Here is a 20,097-nt window from a genome sequence, read left to right on the forward strand (position 1 = left end):
GTTTTTTATTCGTTTCAGCTGAGAAAAAGAGCGTTCTGCGGAGCAATTAGTAATCATCAATGTTAGAAAAATACGAAGTGCGAGCTCTACATTTGGAAATTCACATTGTATTCCGTCTTTCAATATTGTGTCATGAAGATCAATGTGACTGAATTTCATTTTTCCTGTTTCATTAAACTTTGCGCGCATATAACAGTGGAACTGCCGTACTTCTCCACAGAGATTCATGTTCAAATCAACAGGGTATGAGTCAACTAGCTTTTGGGAACCTTGTGAATATTGTTCGTCAGATAAGTTCATATCATTTAGAAAAGAAAATCTACTTGATATTTCTTTGTACACTTCACCTCTCCTCTTCATATGAGCTTCAAGTGTATCAATTATAGTGTAGTAAGTAAATACGCGAAATTTGTCTCTAGGATTCAATGCTGTTTCTGTTGCACTGCTATCATTTGCTTGTTTTTTCCTGATTCACTTGCGGGACTGGGCTTCTTTGTAGTTAGTATCAGGCAAGATATCTTTTGATATGTCTTCAAATCTTTCAAAATCATTTCTCAAAGTGTGTAAGTGGTCTGCTAATGATTGACAGAGGTCTGCACATGTTTTCAGATCCAATTCTTTTTCTTGGAGAGCTTGACTTGTGTGGTAAAAGTGTTGTAAAATTTCATTCCACATGGTCAACATGAATACAAACTCTAGTTCTTGCATCTTGTTTGCAATGTTTTCTGCCTCTCGTATAGTTTCTCCCCTTTGTGATTGGTCTCCAGCTATACTTTCTAAAGCATCCACGATCTTTGAGTAGGACTCCAGAATTGCACTTGTTGCCACTGCATGTGCCTCCCAGCGAGTATTAGAAAGAGATTTCAACACGTGATCATTGCCCAAATATGTTTTAAGAACTGCCCATTGGTGTGTTGAGGCAGAGAAAAATGTATAAAGTAACTGGACTGTTGAGAAAAACCTTACTGCCACCGGACAACAATCAACAGCACTGCAGCCCACAAGATGGAGAGAGTGTGCAGCACATGGTATGAATATGGCATATTTGTTCTTTCTAAAAGCCTCTTCTGCAATCCTTGATAATGCCCTGACATGTTGGCAGCGTTGTCATAAGCTTGACCTCTGCACTTTGAGAAATCTGTTTTGCAAACTTGGCACAGATAACGCAGTACTTGATTTGCCATTTCTTCACCAGTGTGGCTTTTCAAATTGAGGAATGTTATAAATCATTCAACTGGTTTTTCCATCTGTGGGAGACACATATCTTAGTACAATACTCAACTGCTCAATATGTGAAAGATCAGGTGTAGCGTCAACAGATAAACTGAAGTACCCAGCAGTACTTATTTCATCCACAATAGCTAAACGAACTTTGTCACTCATTAGACCAATGAGTTCATCACATATTGTCTTGGATAAGTATAATGGGTTACCTTTGCCAGCATTCCCATATTTGGAGATAGGGCCTGCTAAAAATGGGTCAAACTGAGCCACAAGCTCCAACAATCCCAAGAAATTTCCATTCTGCAATGATCCAAATGTGCCATTGATCCCCGGAAAGGCAGACCACATTCAGCTAATGTTTGAATAACAGCTATAACACGCTGCAAGACATGTTGCCAGTATTCACGCTCCCCTTTAATTTGTTCTTCCCATTTTTGTGTCAATCCAAAGCCCTGTCTTCGATTTAAATATGTCAACATTGAATCTCTGTGAGTAGTGCTATTTTCATGTTGTTCAATTAAAACAGTATTCTGCCAATCACTAAATCCATCTGCAGCAAACTGGGATGTCGAAGGTTTATATGCAAAAAGTTTGCAAACAAAACAGTACACAGACCCTGTTGATGGTGAATACAGTAGCCATTCTCGAGTGTATTTCTCACCATTCGCTTTCATGCCAAAAAATATTTTTTGTGGACAATATCTTGTTTGTTTGCCATTGGTAAAAGTCCGACGTGATTTCTCAAATGGTCCAGTGTGGTGTTGACAGTCATTTGGTCCATGATCTATCCAGTAAGCTACATTATCGGTACTGAAATCAATCCACAGACCAGGATCTTTTCTCCTATTATTTACAGCATGAGCAGGTTCAGTCTCTGACACATCCACATCTTCTAGAACAATATCTGTTTTACCACCAGGAGTACGATGATCAGTTACAGTCTCTGACACATCCACATGTTCTGGACTGGTGTTTGTTTCACCAATAGAAGAAGGGTCAGTCTCTGAAACTCCTACAGGTTTTGGAACGATGTCTGTGCTACTGAGAGAAGATGTTGCTTCTGATGGATTCGCTTTGAAAAATGATGTCAGCTTTGGAAGATTTTGGAAAATTTCACTTGTTTTTTGTTCTGCCAGTTTAGGTTTCTGTGCTCCACTCAGTTGGTTATGTTTCATCCTGCCCCTTATCTCAGTTATCTGAACTTATAAAAAACAAAACAAATTATACAACGTACACTATTTTTATGTATGTATGTATGTATATATGTATATATATATATAATATGAAAGAAAGAAAAAAACAAATCAAGTAGGTATAACTCAGAAGAATATATCAATAATAAAACATAAATTTATTGCAGTACGTGACAGGATCTGATTTCCTCGCGTTATTTCAATCTATGTTAGTAGGACGCCCTCCTGGGTTAGGTGGGGATAAGTAATAAAAAGAGAACAGAAAAAGGGGGAAGAGTGTGTAGTGGAGTGTAAGGAAGTCTACCAAAGTTCTGATTTTTCCCATGATGACTACTTCGATGCTTTTTTTGAAATATCAAATTTAAAAATATATATTTTTTTTGGTGCCCCCCCTGCTTTGCTGGTGCCCTAAGCACGTGCTTAGTCTGCCTATTGGGTAATCCAGCCCTGGCTACATGTGCATGCAGGGTTGGGTGGAGGGAACAATTTGGGGTGCAGCCTGTAAACAAGCCCTTATGCTTTGTCATCTATGCACCATGTGGAGTTGTCCTGTTTTTCCTATTTAGAGGAGGACTTTCGACTATGAATGTCTTCCTTTTATTGCTTTTTGTCAAAACTTCTTTGACATACAGAAGCCAGAACAGAAATGTCTTTGATTTTTAATTGAAAGAAGAAGCAAATTACAGGGCAAACTCTATTTTGAATACAGTAATTGACCACTCGAGATTGTTTTCTCAGATAGAGGAGAACTGTGAGATTTCACTGTTGTGGCCAGATTTAGAAGTTGCAACTTGGAATTTAGCTTTGGAACTCAGGAAAACAGTGGAATACAGACACCTCAGAAGCTCACATTTTTATTCTGTTTCTTCAAAGCCTTGTAGAGGGCAGCAGAAACAGCTAATAAAAACATTTATGTGAATTATTTTTGGGATCATAGTTGGTAGAGTTGGGAAAGGTCCAGAATCCATCCCTCTATCAAGGTTTCTCTTCTTTACTCCCTCAAAAAACAAGTCATGCAGTGGCCTAGACACTTCAGATCCAAATTATGGTATCAGAATAAATAAAAAATACCTAACTTCCATGAAGCATGCACCAATGCAATCACATTGTACTAGTTACCCTTCACCCATCCACCAAATCCCTCTCCCCCGCCCCATCTGGCATCACTTGTCATTTTTTGCCTATTCCTAGATTGTGAGTTGTTCAGGGCAGAGACCACAGGTTAGAGTCTCAGCTGGTACAAAGTCAATGGAGTGATGCTGATTTGTACCAGTTTAGAATCTGGCCCCCTGTCTTGTATGTGCTCTGTAAATCACCTAGTGCATTACAAGCACTGAATAATAGTTAAATAATTAATAATAAAGGACAGCACACAGTCCCCTGACAGAAAAAAATATCAGATGCTAAGCCAATGCAACTCTTAATCCTCACCAAAAGGCCTAACGATATGATGTGGTGTTCTTCACAGAAACAGTGCTTTGTCGTTAGGTTCCAATTATATTCTGTGGACTCTTTTTAGATTTAGAAAATATACAGGAAAGCTCACTGGTTAGAGAAAAGATTCACATTTTGAAACTCGAGTATCTCAAGTTAGGCACCATAAATTTATTTAGGTTCTTTAAATACAATTTGTGGGGCCTCTATTTAATCAACAGAGTTTGAAAATTTTGGCCTAAGCTTCTTGGGCCATTGCTCAACAACAAAGCAATGTGCTTTGATTCTCCATTTCCTTGTTCTAATTATGGTGATCAAAAAGGAAAGATATGAATTGTACTGTTTAAGGGAGAAATATGACTAAGCAGATGTTTTTTCTGAATAGTGATCCAAAGTTTCTGACTTAGCAAAATGCCTTAGTGCCTCTGTTCTGTATAGGGTTGCCAGCTTTCTACTCGCACAAAACCAAACACCCTTGCCTTGCCCCACCCCTCATCCAAGGCCCCACTCCTGCCCCACCCCGCTCCGAGGCCCCTCCCCTGCTCACTCCACCACCCCCTCCCTCTGTCACTCGCTCTCCCCACCCTCACTCACTCGCTTTTTTTCCCACCGGGCAGGGACAGGAGATTGAGGTGCCGGGGGGATAAGGGCTCCAGCTGGGGGTGCGGGCTCCACAGTGGGGCTGGGGATTAGGAGTTTGGGGTGCAGGAGGGGGCTCCTGGCTGGGACTGAGAGGTTCGGAGGGCTGGAGGGGGATCAGGGCTGGGGCAGGGGGTTGGAGTGTGGGAGGGGATGAGGGATACAGGCTCTGGGTGATGCTTACCTCAAGCAGCTCCTGGAAGCAGCGGCATGTCCCCCCTCCGGCTCCTACACAGAGGCATGGCCAGATGCCTCTGCGTGCTGCCCCGTCCTCAGGTGTCGCCCTGCAGCCCCAATTGAGTGCGGTTCCCAGCCAATGTGAGCTGCAGAGCCGGTGCCTGGGGTGGGAGCAGTGTGCGGAACCCCCTGGGTGCCTCTATGTGTGGGAGCCAGAGTGGGGGACATCCTGCTGCTTCCGGGAGCCACGCGGACCCAGGGCAGACAGGGAGCCTGCCTTAGCCCTGCTGCGCTGCCAACCGGACTTTTAATGGCACCTAGCAACCCTAGTCCTGTATCACGGCTTTACAAAGACTGTTTTACTGCAGGTATAATGTTTAATGTTTAAGTTTTTTCTGTAGAATACTTCCTGGCAATGGCAACTATTTCTTATGTGCCGTAGGAAAAAAAATCAGGTGGTACCTTATTTCTGGAGGGAATGGCTTAGCAGTTGGCATCAGTTTTGCGGTGCCTGGAGTGGCTGGTCCCAGATTTGAATCTTGGCAGAATTAGCTCAGCCCTTTAGATAAGCAGATATACTTACAGTTAGTTGTGTGGGCTGTTTCAGCTGAGAACTTAAAAACCAAGGGCCTAGCTGGTCTGCATGATCCGAGTCCTAGGTCCTATGGCACTTTTTAAAATAGTCTTTGCTGCAATGTGCTTAGCTAAAATTTCTTTTTCTTCTTCCTCTACTGTCTGCTGTGTACTAGCTACCACTCTCCACCCCAAATACAGATATAGATATATTTCATTGGTGATACGTTTATAAAGTGCTTTGTGATGAGAGGTGCTGTAAAATAATATGTACCTATTGAATCCCCCCAGGAAGCGAAGTTCTAGAGTTGTAGAGGTATTATAAGTGCTTAGATATAGAGTATGAATAGTTGTGTAGTGTAGGCATTTCTTTACTGCAGCCTTATTACACAAATAAGGACATGCATGAGTTGAAAGGCTGATGATGAGTGTTTTGTCATATTTAAAAGACAGAATTGTCAAATTACCAGAAGAAGGGTTAAACTGACATATAGAACAGTCATTTGTAAATGCAGCTTCTCTGCTCACATATCATATATAAAATTTTGAAGGTTGCTGAAACTCAGTGCCTGTGACAATTTAAAATAAACTGGACAACACACTAGAAAATATATTGTAAGGAACAGTCCTGCATTGGCTGGGGGGATGGACTGGATAACATCACCTCATAGGTCTTCTCTACCTGAAAGAAGCAACAGAGGGTCCTGTGGCACCTTTAAGACTAACAGAAGTATTGGAGCATAAGCTTTCGTGGGTGAATGCCCACTTCATCAGACCCTTGCGTCATCCTGCAAAATAAATAACCCACAGAAGACATGTGGGGAAATAATTTTTTTTGCAGGATGTTTAACCCTTTCTAGCCATGCGTCACACGCACATTTTAGTATTACCGTTTTTAAAAATCAGTGTCAAAGATCTGTTGGTATTTGGTTAACTTTCATTTGGCTAGTTGGAGTTAGTGCATTGAAATATTATTCTCTCCTCCTCCCTCTGTTGAATGAGAGCACCATTAATATTCAGAATCCTGGACAGCTTGTGCTTGCCAAAAAATATCTACTGTCATCACATGCAGATTTGTCCCTTCAGTGGATTATTTATGAGGAACGTGAATTAAGACGATAAGCAAGTTGCTGCATGAACAACAAAATTGATTCATTCAGCAAGAAGGTTTCAAGATGTATCTTTTGATTTAAGGTGAATACCTCCTATATCTGACACAGAAGCACTGAGAGCTGATCTCTCAATCCTTAGAAGGAGATGGAGTAAATTTCATCCTGTATGAGCACATATATCTGGATGAGAACAAAAGGACTCATTATTCACTATTGGTTATTTGCTAGCCATTCATTGCTTTCTTGTTTACAAAGTTCCAGTCCTCCAATCAGGGAGCAGAAACAACTTAATGAGTCTGAAGTGACCAATCTTACACGACAAATAACAGAATATTGGAAGAAAATAATGGAGAGTGCTGAAGCTTGTCTGCACAAACTCTTTGGACAATTATAGTGAATCATAATGTATCAGAATTAAAGACCATTCATGAACAATTTACCAACAGAAAAAAAGGTCTAAATTCATCATAAAACATAATCACACCAAATTATTCGGCCAGCTCTACTGAAAAACCACTCCTCTATGTAGCATTCCTCTTATAAGTGTGTGCTGCTCTTCATTTGTTCTAAGGGGAAATAAAGCCTGGTTTAAACTTAAGACTGGGAGTCTCATAGAGTCATCGACTTTCAGAAGGGAACATCGTGATCATCTAGTCTGACCTCCTGTACAGTGCAGGCCACAGAACCTCACCCACTCCTGAAATAAACCCCTAACCTCTGGCTGAGTTACTTTAAAGACTTCAAGTACAGAGAATTCGCCATTCACAGTTGTGTAAACTGCAAGTGATCCATGCTCCATGCTGCAGAGGAAGGCAACCCGCCCTCCCCCCCCACCCCCCAGTCTCAGCCAATCTGACCTCAACCAATTTGACCTCAACCAATTATCTGTTCAATGGTGGGCAGGAGGTGCTGAGAGGAGGGGGCGGAGAGGGGGCAGGAAGAGGCAGAACGAGGGTAGTGTTTTGGGGAAGGAGCAGAGTGGGGTCAGCACGGGGTGAGGGGTGGAGCACCCACCCAGTAAAATGAAAGTTGGTGCCTGTGAGTTAGACCCTGAGCATGTGGGCAAGACCCACCAGGCAGATACCTGGGAAAGAATTCTCTGTAGTGACTCAGAGCCCTCCCCATCTAGTGTCCCATCTCCAGCCTTTGGAGATATTTGCTACTGGCAGTCGCTGATGGGCCACATGCCATAGTGGGCAGCCCCATCATACCATCCCCTCCATAAACTTATCAAGCTCAGTCTTGAAGCTAGTTAGGTTTTTTGCTCCCTTTGGGATGCTGTTCCAGAACTTCACTCCTCTGATGGTTAGAAATCTTCATCTAATTTCAAGCCTAAACGTGTTGATGGCAGGTATATAGCCATTTGTTCTTGTGTCCACATTGGTGCTTAACTTTAATAACTCCCCTCCCTACCTGATATTTATCCCTTTGATGTATTTATTGAGAGCAATCATATCTCCCCTCAGCCTTCTTTTGATTAGGCTAAACAAGCCAAGCTCTTTGAGCCTCCTCTCCTAAGGTAGGTTTGCCGTTCCTCGGATCATCCTAGTATCATAGAATCATAGAATATCAGGTTGGAAGGGACATCAGGAGGTCATCTAGTCCAACCCCCTGCTCAAAGCAGGACCAATTCCCAACTAAATCATCCCAGCCAGGGCTTTGTCAAGCCTGACCTTAAAAACCTCTAAGGAAGGAGATTCCACCACCTACCTAGGTAACGCATTCCAGTGCTTCACCATCTTCCTAGTGAAAAAGTTTTTCCTAATATCCAACCTAAACTTCCCCCACTGAACTTGAGACCATTACTCCTTGTTCTGTCATCTGGTACCACTGAGAACAGTCTAGATCCATCCTCTTTGGAACCCCCTTTCAGGTAGTTGAAAGCAGCTATCAAATCCCCCCTCATTCTTCTCTTCTGTAGACTAAACAATCCCAGTTCCCTCAGTCTCTCCTCATAAGTCATATGCTCCAGACCCCTAATCATTTTTGTTGTCCTCCGCTGGACTCTTTCCAATTTTCCCAAATCCTTCTTGTAGTGTGGGGCCCAAAACGGACACAGTACTCCAGATGAGGCCTCACCAATGTTGAATAGAGGGGAATGATCACATCCCTTGATCTGCTGGCAATGCCCCTACTTATACAGCCCAAAATGCTTGGCAACAAGGGCACACCGTTGACTCATATCCAGCTTCTCGTTCACTGTAACTCCTAGGTTCCCTTCTCTGCACCTGTTCCAGTTTGAATTCATCTTTTCTTCAACATGGGAGACCAGGATTGCACATAGTACTCCTGATGAGGTCTCACCAGGGCTTTGTGTAATGATACTAACGCTTTCTTGTCTCTACTGGAAATACCTCACATGATGCATCCTAGGACTGCATTAGCTTTTTTCATGGCCACATCACATTGACAGCTCACAGTCATCGTGTGATCAACCAGTACACCCAGGTCTTTATCCTCCTCTGTCACTTCCAACTGATAAGTCCCCAGCTTAGAGCAAAAATTCTTGTTGTTAGTCCCTAAATGCATGACCTTGCACTTTGCACTAATAAATTTCATCCTATTTCTATTACTCCAATTTACCAGGTCATCCAGATCTTCTTGTATGATATTCCGGCCCTTCTCCGTATTGGCTATACCTCTCAACTTTGTGTCATTTGCAAATTTTATTAGCACTCTCTCACTTTTTGTGACAAGGTCACTAATAAAAATGTTAAATAAGACTGATCCCTGAGGAACTCCACTAGTAACCTCTCTCCAGCCTGACAATCTTTCAGTATAACCCATTGTAGTCTCCCCTTTAGCCAGTTCCTTATCCACCTTTCAGTTCTCATATTAATCCCCATCTTCTCCAATTTAACTAACAATTTCCCATGTGGAACTCTATCAAATGTCTTATCAAATCCAGGTAGATTAGATCTACTGCATGTCCTTTGTCTAAAAAATCCATTATCTCCTCAAAGAAGGAGATCAGGTTTGTCTGGCACGATCTACCTTTTTATTGTATTTTATCCGAATTATAGTTCATCTCGATATCCTTAACTACTTTCTCTTTCAAAATTTGTTGCAATATCTTGCATACAACTGAGGTCAAACTAACAGGCCTGCAGTTTCCTGGATCACTTTTTTTCCCTTTCTTAAAAATAGGAACAATATTAGCTATTTTCCAGTCATAGGGTACGACCTCAGAATTTTCAGATTAATTAAAAATCCTTGCTATTGGTCTTGCAATTTCATATACCAATTCCTTTAATATTCTTGGATAGAGATTATCCAGCCCCCCCCGATTTAGTCCCATTAAGCTGTTTGAGTTTGACTTCCACCTTGGATGTGGTAATTTCTACCTCTATATCCTCATTGCCATTAGCCTTCCTGCCACTACCCCTTAGATCTTCATTAGCCTCATTAAAAACTTAATCAAAGTATTTGTTTAGGTGTTGGGCCACGCCTAGAAAACCTTTAATCCCCACCCCATCCACAGTGCTTAGTGGTCCCACTTCTTCTTTCCTGTTTTCTTCTTATGGCTATAGAACCTTTTACTGTTGGCTTTAATTCCCTTTGCAAGGTCTAACTCTGCTTGGCTTTTGGCAGTTCTCACTTTATCCCTTTGTCACTTTCTGACCACCAAGAGGTAGCGTTCCTTGCTGATCCCTCCCATCTTCCATTCCTTGTAGGCTTTCTGCTTTGAGATGCTTGCTCATCCAGCTTGGTCTGCAACCCCTCTCTACAATTCCCCCCCCCCCCCCCCCTTTCTGGGGATGCAGGCTTCAGATAGCTTTTGCAACTTTGACTTAAAGTAATTCCAAGCCTCCTCCACATTCAAATTCTTGAGTTCTTCAGTCCAGTCCTCTTCCCTAACCGATTTCCTTAATTTGTTAAAGTTAGCTCTTTTGAAATCAAAGATCCTTGTTTCAGGTCTATTTTTGTTTATCGTTCCATTTAGTTTCATAGAATCATAGAAGATTAGGGTTGGAAGAGACCTCAGAAGGTCACCTAGTCCAACCCCCTGCTCAAAGTAGGACCAGCCTCAATTAAATCATCCCAGCCAGGGCTTTGTCAAACTGGGCCTTAAAAACCTCTAAGGCTGGATCCAGGAGTGTAAACTGGATTAATTCATGATCAGTCAAACAAAGGCTGTCCTCTACAACCAGTTCTTCTATGAGGTCCTCACTACTCACCAATACCAAATCTAAAATGGCATCACCTCTTGTTGGTTTAGCAACTATTTGGTGAGGAAATCTGTCAGCTGTCTGCATTCCATAAGAACATAAAAATGGCCATACTAGATCAGACTAATGGTCCATCTACCCCAGTATCTTGTCTTCTGACTGGCCAATGCTAAATGCTTCAGCTGGAATGAACAGAACAGAGCAATCAGCGAGTGATCTGTTCCCTGTTGTCCAGTCCCAGCTTCTAGCACTCACAGGTTTAGGGACACCCAGAGCCTGGGGTTGCATCCCTGACCATCTTGGCTAATAACCATTGATGGACCTATCCTCCATGAACGTATCTAATTCTTTTTTGAACTCAGTTATTTTGTTGTTGTCCTTTACAACATCCCCTGGCAACAAGTTCCACAAGTTGACAGTGCATTATGTGAAGAAGTACTTCCTTATGTTTGTTTTAAATGTGCTGGCTATTAATTTCATCAGGTGACCCTGGTTCGTGTGTTATGTCAAGAAATAAATAACACTTCCTTATTCACTTTCTCCAAACCAGTCATGATTTTATAGACCTCTATCATATTCCCCCTTAGTTGTCTCTTTTATACATAAGAACAGCCATACTGGGTCAGACCAGTGGTCCATCTGGCCCAATATCCTGTCTTCCAACAGTGGCCAATGCCAGGTGCTTCAGAGGGAATGAACAGAACAGGCAATCATTGAGTGATCCATCCCCTTTCATTCATTCCCAGCTTCTGGCAATCAGAGGCTAGGGACACCCAGAGCATGGAATTGCATCACTGACCATTTTGGCTAATAGCCGTTGGTGGACCTATCCACCGTGAATTTATCTAATTCTTTTTTAAACCCCGTTATAGATTTGGCCTTCACAACATCTCCTGGCAATGAGTTCCACAGATTGACTGCGCATTGTGTGAAAAAGTACTTCCGTTTGTTTTAAATCTGCTGTCTATTAAGACTCCTGGATCTTGTGTTATGTGAAGGAGTAAATAACACTTCCTTATTCACTTGCTCCACATCATTCATGATTTTATAGACCTGTATCATATTCCCTCTTAGTCGTCTCTTTTCCAAGATGAATAGTCCCAGTCTTTTTATTCTCTCCTCTTATGGAAGCTGTACCCTTAATCACTTTTATTGCCCTTCTCTGTTCCTTTTCCAATTCTAATATCTTTTTTGAGATGTGACCAGAACTGCATGCAGTAGTCAAGGTGTGGGTGTACCATTGATTTATATAGTGGCATTTTGATATTTTCTTTCTTATTATCTATCCCTTTCCTAATGGTTCCTAATGTTCTGTTAGTTTTTTTGCCTACGCTGCACATTGAGCAGACGTTTTCAGAGAACTATCCACAATGACTCCAAGATCTCTTTCTTGAGGGGTAGCAGCTAAGTTAGATCCTATCATTTTATATGTATAATTGGGATTATGTTTTCCAGTGTGCATTACTTTGCATTTATCAACATTTGAATTTCATCTGCCATTTTGTTACCAATTCACCCAATTTTGTGAGATTCCTTTGTAATGCTTCGCAGTCTGCTTTTTTTCCCCCAGATCATTTATGAATATGTTGAAAAGCACAGGTCAAAGTACAGATCTCAGAGGGAACCCACTATTTATCTCTCTGCATTGTGAAAACTGTCCATTTATTTTTACCCTTTGTTTCCTGTCTTTTAACCAGTTACTGCTCCATGAGAGGACCTTCCCTTTTATACCATGACTTCTTTGCTTAAGAGCCTTTGGAGAGGAACCTTGTCAACAACTTCCAGAAAGTCTAAGTCAGGAGGGGGAGGGATAGCTCAGTGGTTTGAGCATTGGCCTGCTAAACCCAGCGTTGTGAGTTCAATCCTTGAAGGGGCCACTTAGGGATCTGGGGCAAAATCAGTACTTGGTCCTGCTAGTGAAGATGGGGCTGGATTCAATGACCCTTCAGGGTCCCTTCCAATTCTATGAGATATATATATATATTAATATTAAAGTATATTATATCAACTAGATCACCCATGTCTACATGCTTGTTGACACTATCAAATAATTCTAATAGATTGGTGGGGCATGATTTCCCTTTACAAAAGCCATGTTGTCTCATTCCTAACATATTCTGTTCATCTATCGGTCTGATCATTCTTTTCTTTACTATAGTTTCAGTCAATTTGTCTGGTACTGAATTTAGGCTTACTGACTGGTAATTGCCAGGATTACCTTTGCAGCCATTTTTAAACATTGGCGCCACATTAGCTATCTGCCAGTCATCTGGTAAAGAACATGATTTAAGTGATAGGTTACAAACCACAGTTAGTGGTTCTACAATTTCATATATTAGTTCCTTCAGAACTCTTGGGTGAATACCGTCTGGTCCTAGTGACTTATTACTATTTAATTTATCAGTTTGTTCCAAAACTGTCTCTATTGACACTCAATCTGGGACAATTCAGCAGATTTGTCATCTAAAAAGAATGGCTCAGGTGTGGGAATTTACCTCACATCTGCAGTGAAGATGGATGTAAAGAATTCATTTAGTGTCTCTGCAACGGCCATGACTTCCTCGAATGCTCCTTTAGTACCTCGATCATCCAGTGGCCCCACTACTTGTTTTGCAAGCTTCCTGCTTCTGATGTATTTAAAAAAAGAAGGCTGATAGTGCTTGTGTCTTTTGCTAGCTGCTCTTCAAATACTCTTTTGGCCTGCCAATTTATACTTTTACACTTGACCTGCCAGAATTTATGCTCCTTTCTATTTTTCTCACTAGGATTTGACTTCCAATTTTTAAAAGATGTCTTTTTGTCTCCAAACACCTTAAACCTATTTTAAATTTGGCTGATAAGGGTCCATATCCTCAGCTGCTGTAAATTGGTTTATTTCCTTTGAAGTCAGAGGAGTTACGGTGACTTACACTAGCTGACAATCTTATTTCTGAATTTGTTAAACTGTCAATTTGTCATGTCTGCTTGTTCATAAATTTGAATCCTTAGCAGTTCTATTCTGGGCTCAGGGAGAATGGTGTGAAATGTCAAGCTGAGTTTTTTTCACTTGATATTTTTCCAGATTCTTTTGTGTCCCTGTAAATTCAGTCATTAGTATCTCTCTTGCAGGAATGTTTCTGTCTGCCTCTTTAATCATCCAGACACAATAATTATATATACATGTAAGAACAATTAACAAAGACTTTGTAAAGAATTTCTATTTGGTTCCTGCAAAGCCTGGGCAACCAATTCCCATGCAACAGCTGGTTTGAAAAGGCTCGGTTGCTTGTTGTGTGTGTGTGTGTGTGTGATATATATAGGCTGAGCAAAGCATGGCTGAAGATGCTCCTTCAGAGTTCCTTCTGTACTGGATGTAGCCAGACTATGCGTTCAAGAGCTAAAACTTGCTTAACTGTATTTGAAAAAACAAAATACCTGCAAGGAAGAATGACTATGTAAATGTACAAGTGGTCTGCATGCTCTGCATCTTATTCCTTGTGTTGTTATGTTACTGCTGTGACAGAATGCACCCCTATACACTATTGTCATAATCTTTGTACAGAATATATCTTGTAAGGTATCATTTGAAAACTAATAACTCATTGGTCAATAATATGATGGTAAAACATGTAACAACATTATATGTGAACTTATAAGCATAAGATGAAATCATGTCTGAAGTGCATTTACCAGACAAGTCTGGGGAGTGGGTAAACCTGTTTCTCAAAGTCAAAGGACAAGTTGACATCTCGCCAGGTGTCATCAAAGCTGATGGGTCATCAGCTATCAAGTGACTTTCTTTGGCAAGGAAAGGAGGCAGGAATAAACAGATCTGCATCTTAATAAACAACTTAGCACACACACACCCCCACCAGACACCATGTCTCCTTACTTTCAACTGAAAAAAACTTTGAGGGGGTCTGAGCTATCAAAGTGAGGGGCAATCAAATTATCTCTCTCTCTGTCCATCTCCCTCCTTGCACCTAAGAAGATCAAAGAAATAGCCATTGTACTTTGGGGGGAGGAGTCTGGACCTGAAGATTTTGATCAGCAATGCTGTTAGATGTGATAAGGACTTTAATTTGAATCAAGTATAGTTTGTTAACTTAGGCACTAGGAAGCATTTTATCTTCATTTTTCTTGTAACCATTTCTAACTTTTATGCTTCGTTTCTTGTACTTACTTCAAACCTATCTCTTTGTAGTTAAATAAACTTGTTTGATGCTTTAATTGAAACTAATCCTGTGCATTTAAATTAAATTGTCTGGGTAACTCCATTTAAGGTGGCAAGTTATGTATTGCTCCCTTAAAGGGACAGTGGACCTAATATCTCTGGCTATCCAAGAGAGGGCTGGACAGTACAGAACATACATTGTTTGGGGAAAATCCAGGACTGGAAGCGTGTTGAGGTCACCCTTCAGAAGTAACCAAGGCTGGTAAAAGCCAGAGGGTAAGCCAAGTGCTGCTGGCAGGCTGCACTTACACATAGTCACTGAGTAGCCCCTGCATGCTGGTGGCTGTTTGTGAGTCATCCAGGTTGGGAGCTCCAGCAGCAAGGCATTGCAGGGCATGCCAGATTACAGGGCCGGTGATGACTCCGCCCCTCACTGGTATGGCTTGCACCCCGGAATGTCACACCTGCTTTTGGGTTTGTCCCTGAATTCAGCTAAGTTTTCTTGTGTCAATTCTTACTCAGCTCAAAAGGTTTGGCAGGGGCACAAGAAAATGTATAACAGTTCACTTGATCTGCCACCAGTTCACAACTGTGACCATGTAGTTTAACACTGGTCTTAACCTATAGCTTTGCTGACTGGTTGTCTGGCCAATAGATTAAGGGTTCCAGCTAACTCCCATTCAAGACAGTAGGATAAATCCTTTAGACATGAAATAGTAGGATCAGGGTCCATCTGATCAACTGCTTAAACCATTGTCGTTTTTAAATGAGCTTTCTCCCTATCTTCCTACGCCATCACTTTTTGATGCCCCCATTAATTAATTCTAAACATCTCCCCAGATGAGGTGATGTAATGTATCTAGTGTCCTTCCAACACAAGTGTTATCAGGGGTGCTGGAATGAAGGGGGCAGAGGGCCAGGGCCCCATCACTTTTACTGGCCATAAGTGTGAGCGATGGGTGGGACGGGGTGGAGAGGAGTGAGTGGGGAGTGGTGTCTTGGGGAGAAGGGGCATCATAGGGGGCAGGGCCACTACGCAGGCACCGATGGCCTCCCCCAACTCTTAGGAAGCTTTCACCGCTCCTGAGTTTTATTGTACGCCATAGTGATATCTTCCACATGATATCAGAGCTAAGCTTGTTTACCAATCTAGACCTAGTTATTTGAAGGGAGTATAAAATCAGTAACATCAATATATATCTAATGTATAGTTGTGTCCCTTCAGATTAGCTAGAAATGAAACTCATTCTGATTTGTGACCAGAAGGGCAAAAAGCTTAAGCGGTTCCAGGATAATTGTGTTGTAACATCTCCAATTGGCTGGTTGTAGAGTGATTCAGGAGGATTGTTATGCTGATCCTGAGAAATGCTGCACACGCTTAGCTTGGCCCTCGAAAATCAGGCCACAAGTCCCTTTAAAGATCATGTAGTTATCAGGCAGTCCATGCTGCAATGCACACCTGCATAAATAGAGCTAAGGATGAATGAAGTGCTATTATCCCCTTGTTACATAAGGGGATCTGAGGCACAGAGAGTTAAAGGTTCACATGCTCAAAGGGGTGCTTAACTCCCATTCAATTCAATGGAAGTTAGGTGCTTACCTTTGAGAATCTGGGCCTAAGTGACTTGCCCAAATTCACAGGAAGTCTGTGGGAGAGCAGGCAATTGAATCCAATACCAAGGCTACGCCCTAACCACTGGGCTATCCTTCCTTCCCAACTTACTATGCAGTTGTACAAAAAGGTATAGGGATTGTTTTTAAAGGGTGCCTGTGGTCTACACTGCAGTAAAATAACCCGCAGTACAAAGTCACGTAGACATTTTTGCCATGTAGACATTTGGGTTCGGTTTCTGAGATCTACTTCCATTGCAGGGTTTCAGACCTGGGCTCCAGCCCAAGCCTGAATGCTGCAGTTTTTAACCCCATAGCCTGAGCTCCGAGAGTCCAAATCAGCTGAACCACGCCCTCTGCAGCTATGCTGGTCTTTATTGCAGTGTGGACATACCTTAAAAGACCAAGTGCTGAATTGCCCAGTACTTTCAGGTGAACACTGAGGCACCATGATGGAGCGATGAAGTTACGCTTTGATCAGCCACTGTCTTCATTTCACTTTAGTTAATAAACAAAGTTGTCGATGTTTCCAGTGCACTCTGCATGGCATTTTACACAGTGCTGAAATTCAGTCTTACCTGTCATAAGTTCATTTACAAATAGGTTCTAGACTGTAACTTTTTAGTAATATCAAATAGAAAACATTTCCTGTAGGGTGAGGCAATCATGAAAATGGTATTAACTTGATTGTGTTCAAAGGGGGGAAAACACAACATCGTAGGACGCTTTCCTCTGAATGTTTGGGTACACGTTTTGATATAAAAATAAATTGGCCTCCATTTAAAATGATCCTCCTTGTGTGGGGAACATTTTCTGGATTCTGATTACCATCTTTTTGTTTTGTTACAAAACCCTCACCACTTTGTAACCAATACTGTTTAGACTGTAAGCGTTTCAATGTAGGGGCTCTCATGCATTTGTATAGTGTCCAGCACAGTCATGGTCTGGGGCCTCATGGCACTGCTGTGCTATAAATAATAACAAATAGGAAGTAATTTAAAAATAGAGGAACAACAAAGTTTGATATCTTTCAAGCAAAGTAGCTGGCTCACAGAGAGAACACAAGGTAACTAATATATCCTAGTACACTAGTGCCTTGAATGTTCTCAGTGACGCTAATAAGCAATGGAGGACCTAACAGAAAGACAGCTGTGGTTAGTTCAACTTCATAAAACAAGTTCCTCAAATAGCAAAGGCAAGTATTGCTAAGGAAAAGTGTTTTCAGTTTTATAAATGTGTATCCAAAACCCTGCAACAGTTATTTTTTTGTAAGTTTATTTCACAATATCTGTTTCAAGACTCCTTAGACGTCTGTTAATAGCCCCTTTGGCTTTCTGACTTGCAATGCCCAGTTTTTCGTGATTAGCCTGAGCATGTTTTTATTCGTTTTTAGTTTTCCACATGCCAGTTTATAATTAAGAACTGTTTATAATTAAGAACTGTGTCGGATAATAAAAAGTTGCATCTGTGTGCTTAGTACTAATGACTGCGAAAAATGGATCAGGAATTGCTTTCTGAAGAACTACTTTCCCCATATATTTTTTTTCCTTCCGTGGCAGGCTGATGAATTCTGAGAACACACTTTTACAAGCCAGGGAAGAGGAGGGAGTCAAGTATGAACGGACCGTCATGGCTTCTGAGTTGATTGAGTGGCTGATCCAGGAAGGAGAAGTCACAACAAGGACTGAGGCAGAACAACTTGGCCGTAGACTGTTGGAGCATGGAATTATACAGCACGGTGAGGAATATACTGCCTGGTAACAAAAGCTACACTCTTTACAATACTTTTTCCATGCAGGATCATGTAAAGAGGTTGCAGATCATGCTGTTTGGTCCTAAAACATTTCCAATTCTAACTCCTATCTAAATGATGGCTGTGTAATTATTTTTAAGAAAGGGTGGAATTTTCAAAAGCACTCAAAACCACTAGAATTTGGGTTTGAGTTGCTAGTAACAAATAAGCAATGAATAAAAGTCAACTTTTTTTTTTTTTGGTGGTGGATAATTAAAAAGTGGAAGTCATTGCCCTAGGCTATAATTGAGGTAAATAGCTTAGTAAGAGTCAAAGGATTAGAGCCATAAATAAGGAGAATTACACTAAATTACACTAGCTAGAATAAAAATTACAAGCTTTATAAATCCTCATGCTTCAGGACATGAGCAGATCATAATCTGATATCAGAAAAGAATGTCCCCATCCCTATCATATTGCACAATTGGCCAGATATGTTTGGAAAAGGGTGGGGAAATCACTTTCACCTGAAACATTATTACAGTTAGTCCTGCACTGTAAAGTCTTTGAAAGAGGGTTTTAGTATCTGTTCAGTGCTCAGCACAATGGGGCTTCTTGGTGCTACTGGCACAACATAACTTGCTACAATAAAGGTAAAGCTCACCTGTGCAGGTGACAGAGCTTTCTTGGGGGCAGCCCAAGACTGTGGAATGAACTCCCCCAGGAACTAAGGACCCTCACAAACCTATGCAAGGTGAATCTCTTTGACCTGACTTTCCCTAACATAAACATATACCAACACGCGCACATGCGTGCGCGTGTGTGTGTGTAAATATTAAAAAAATAAATCTAGACCACTTCACTGTACGTACTTCTCCCCCTGGAGAGGGGATGAGAGAACAGACACGTGACATGTGTTAGTCATATTGCTTAATGCACTACTGGAAGGCGCTCAGATGCTACAATGATGAGCGCAGCATAAGACCTATATAGATTAGAATACAGTACAGATTTAACAATAATAGGTAGCTGCATGAAGCAGGGTACCAGATTAGATGGATTGTTTTTCTGTTGTTCTATGACAATACCTATATCCTCAAGGCCAGGTGTTATAAAGTACTTCTGCAATTTCTCTGTGACTTTAGACTTTACCTTGTAATAACAGCAGCTACTTTTGAATGTTTACAAGAAGCAGCTTCAAATTCTATAATTACTCTTGATGCTAATGTATGATTTATAGAGTGCCAACTGCTTAGGACTTAGTGCAAAGTGAAAATATTTCCCCCTCCTCTCTATAGCAATAATGATTTCATTTGTATTTTTACCCCAAGCTTTTTCTATATGTAGATACAGGGCAAGGTGGTTTAAAAAAAAATCTGATTCACTGTTGAAATGTATTCAGAGGAAAGAAAATCAGGATGTGATAGATTTATTGCAAAGCAAGCATTGTTCTCATTAACAGAATCAAAAGAATAACCAAGGGTCGCCCTTGTCAGCCCCGGGTGGGGACACAAAGATCCTCTCTTGCACTCTTGCAAGGAACTGCTCACGGTATGGCTGGAAGGTGCAGGTTCTGCTCCCACTGAGTGCCCCTGAGGCACTCGTTAGTTGTAAAGGGGGAGAGGTAGGGTTACCATACGTCCAGTTTTTCCCGGACATGTCCTGCTTTTCGGCAATCAAACCCCCGTCCAGGGGGAATTGCCGAAAAGCCAAATATGTCCGGGAAAATGCCGGCCGGGCACTTCCCCTCCCGCGGCTGCTCTGCTCCGCTCCTCCCCTCTCAGACTTTAAGAGCCGAGCTGCCCGAGCCAGCGCTACCGGCTTCGGGCAGCCCCCCCTGCCTCCGGACCCCGAGCCGCCGGCCAGGCACTTCTCCTCCCCGGCTCCAGCTGCTCTGCTCCGCCGGAGCCCGGGAGGGGAAGTGCCCGGCTGGGGGCGCAGGGTTCGGAGGCATAGGGGCTGCCCAAAGCCTGAGCGCTACCGGCTTCACGGTTTGCCGGGCAGCCCCCAGACCCTGCGCCCCCGGCCGGCGCTTCCCCAGCGCAGCTGGAGCCCGGGAGGGGAAGCGCCCAGCCGGGGG

The 20,097-nt window shown here is 42.0% G+C and overlaps 1 protein-coding gene across 4 annotated transcripts in view; it reads left to right on the top strand.

Annotated features, from left to right (window-relative positions):
* The window catches only part of DEPTOR (DEP domain containing MTOR interacting protein), a 114,227-nt gene that overhangs the window by 44,646 nt on the left and 49,484 nt on the right, over positions 1-20,097 (top strand). For 3 of the 4 annotated variants that reach the window (XM_034763527.1, XM_034763526.1, XM_034763528.1), the window contains exon 5: positions 17,842-18,023. In XM_034763527.1, coding sequence (XP_034619418.1) covers positions 17,842-18,023 — 182 coding nt within the window. The remainder of the gene's footprint in view (positions 1-17,841; positions 18,024-20,097) is intronic. The other variant, XM_034763529.1, reaches the window with a different exon arrangement.

The sequence above is a fragment of the Trachemys scripta genome, chromosome 2 (assembly GCF_013100865.1).
Source record: "Trachemys scripta elegans isolate TJP31775 chromosome 2, CAS_Tse_1.0, whole genome shotgun sequence".
NCBI lineage: Eukaryota > Metazoa > Chordata > Testudines > Emydidae > Trachemys > Trachemys scripta.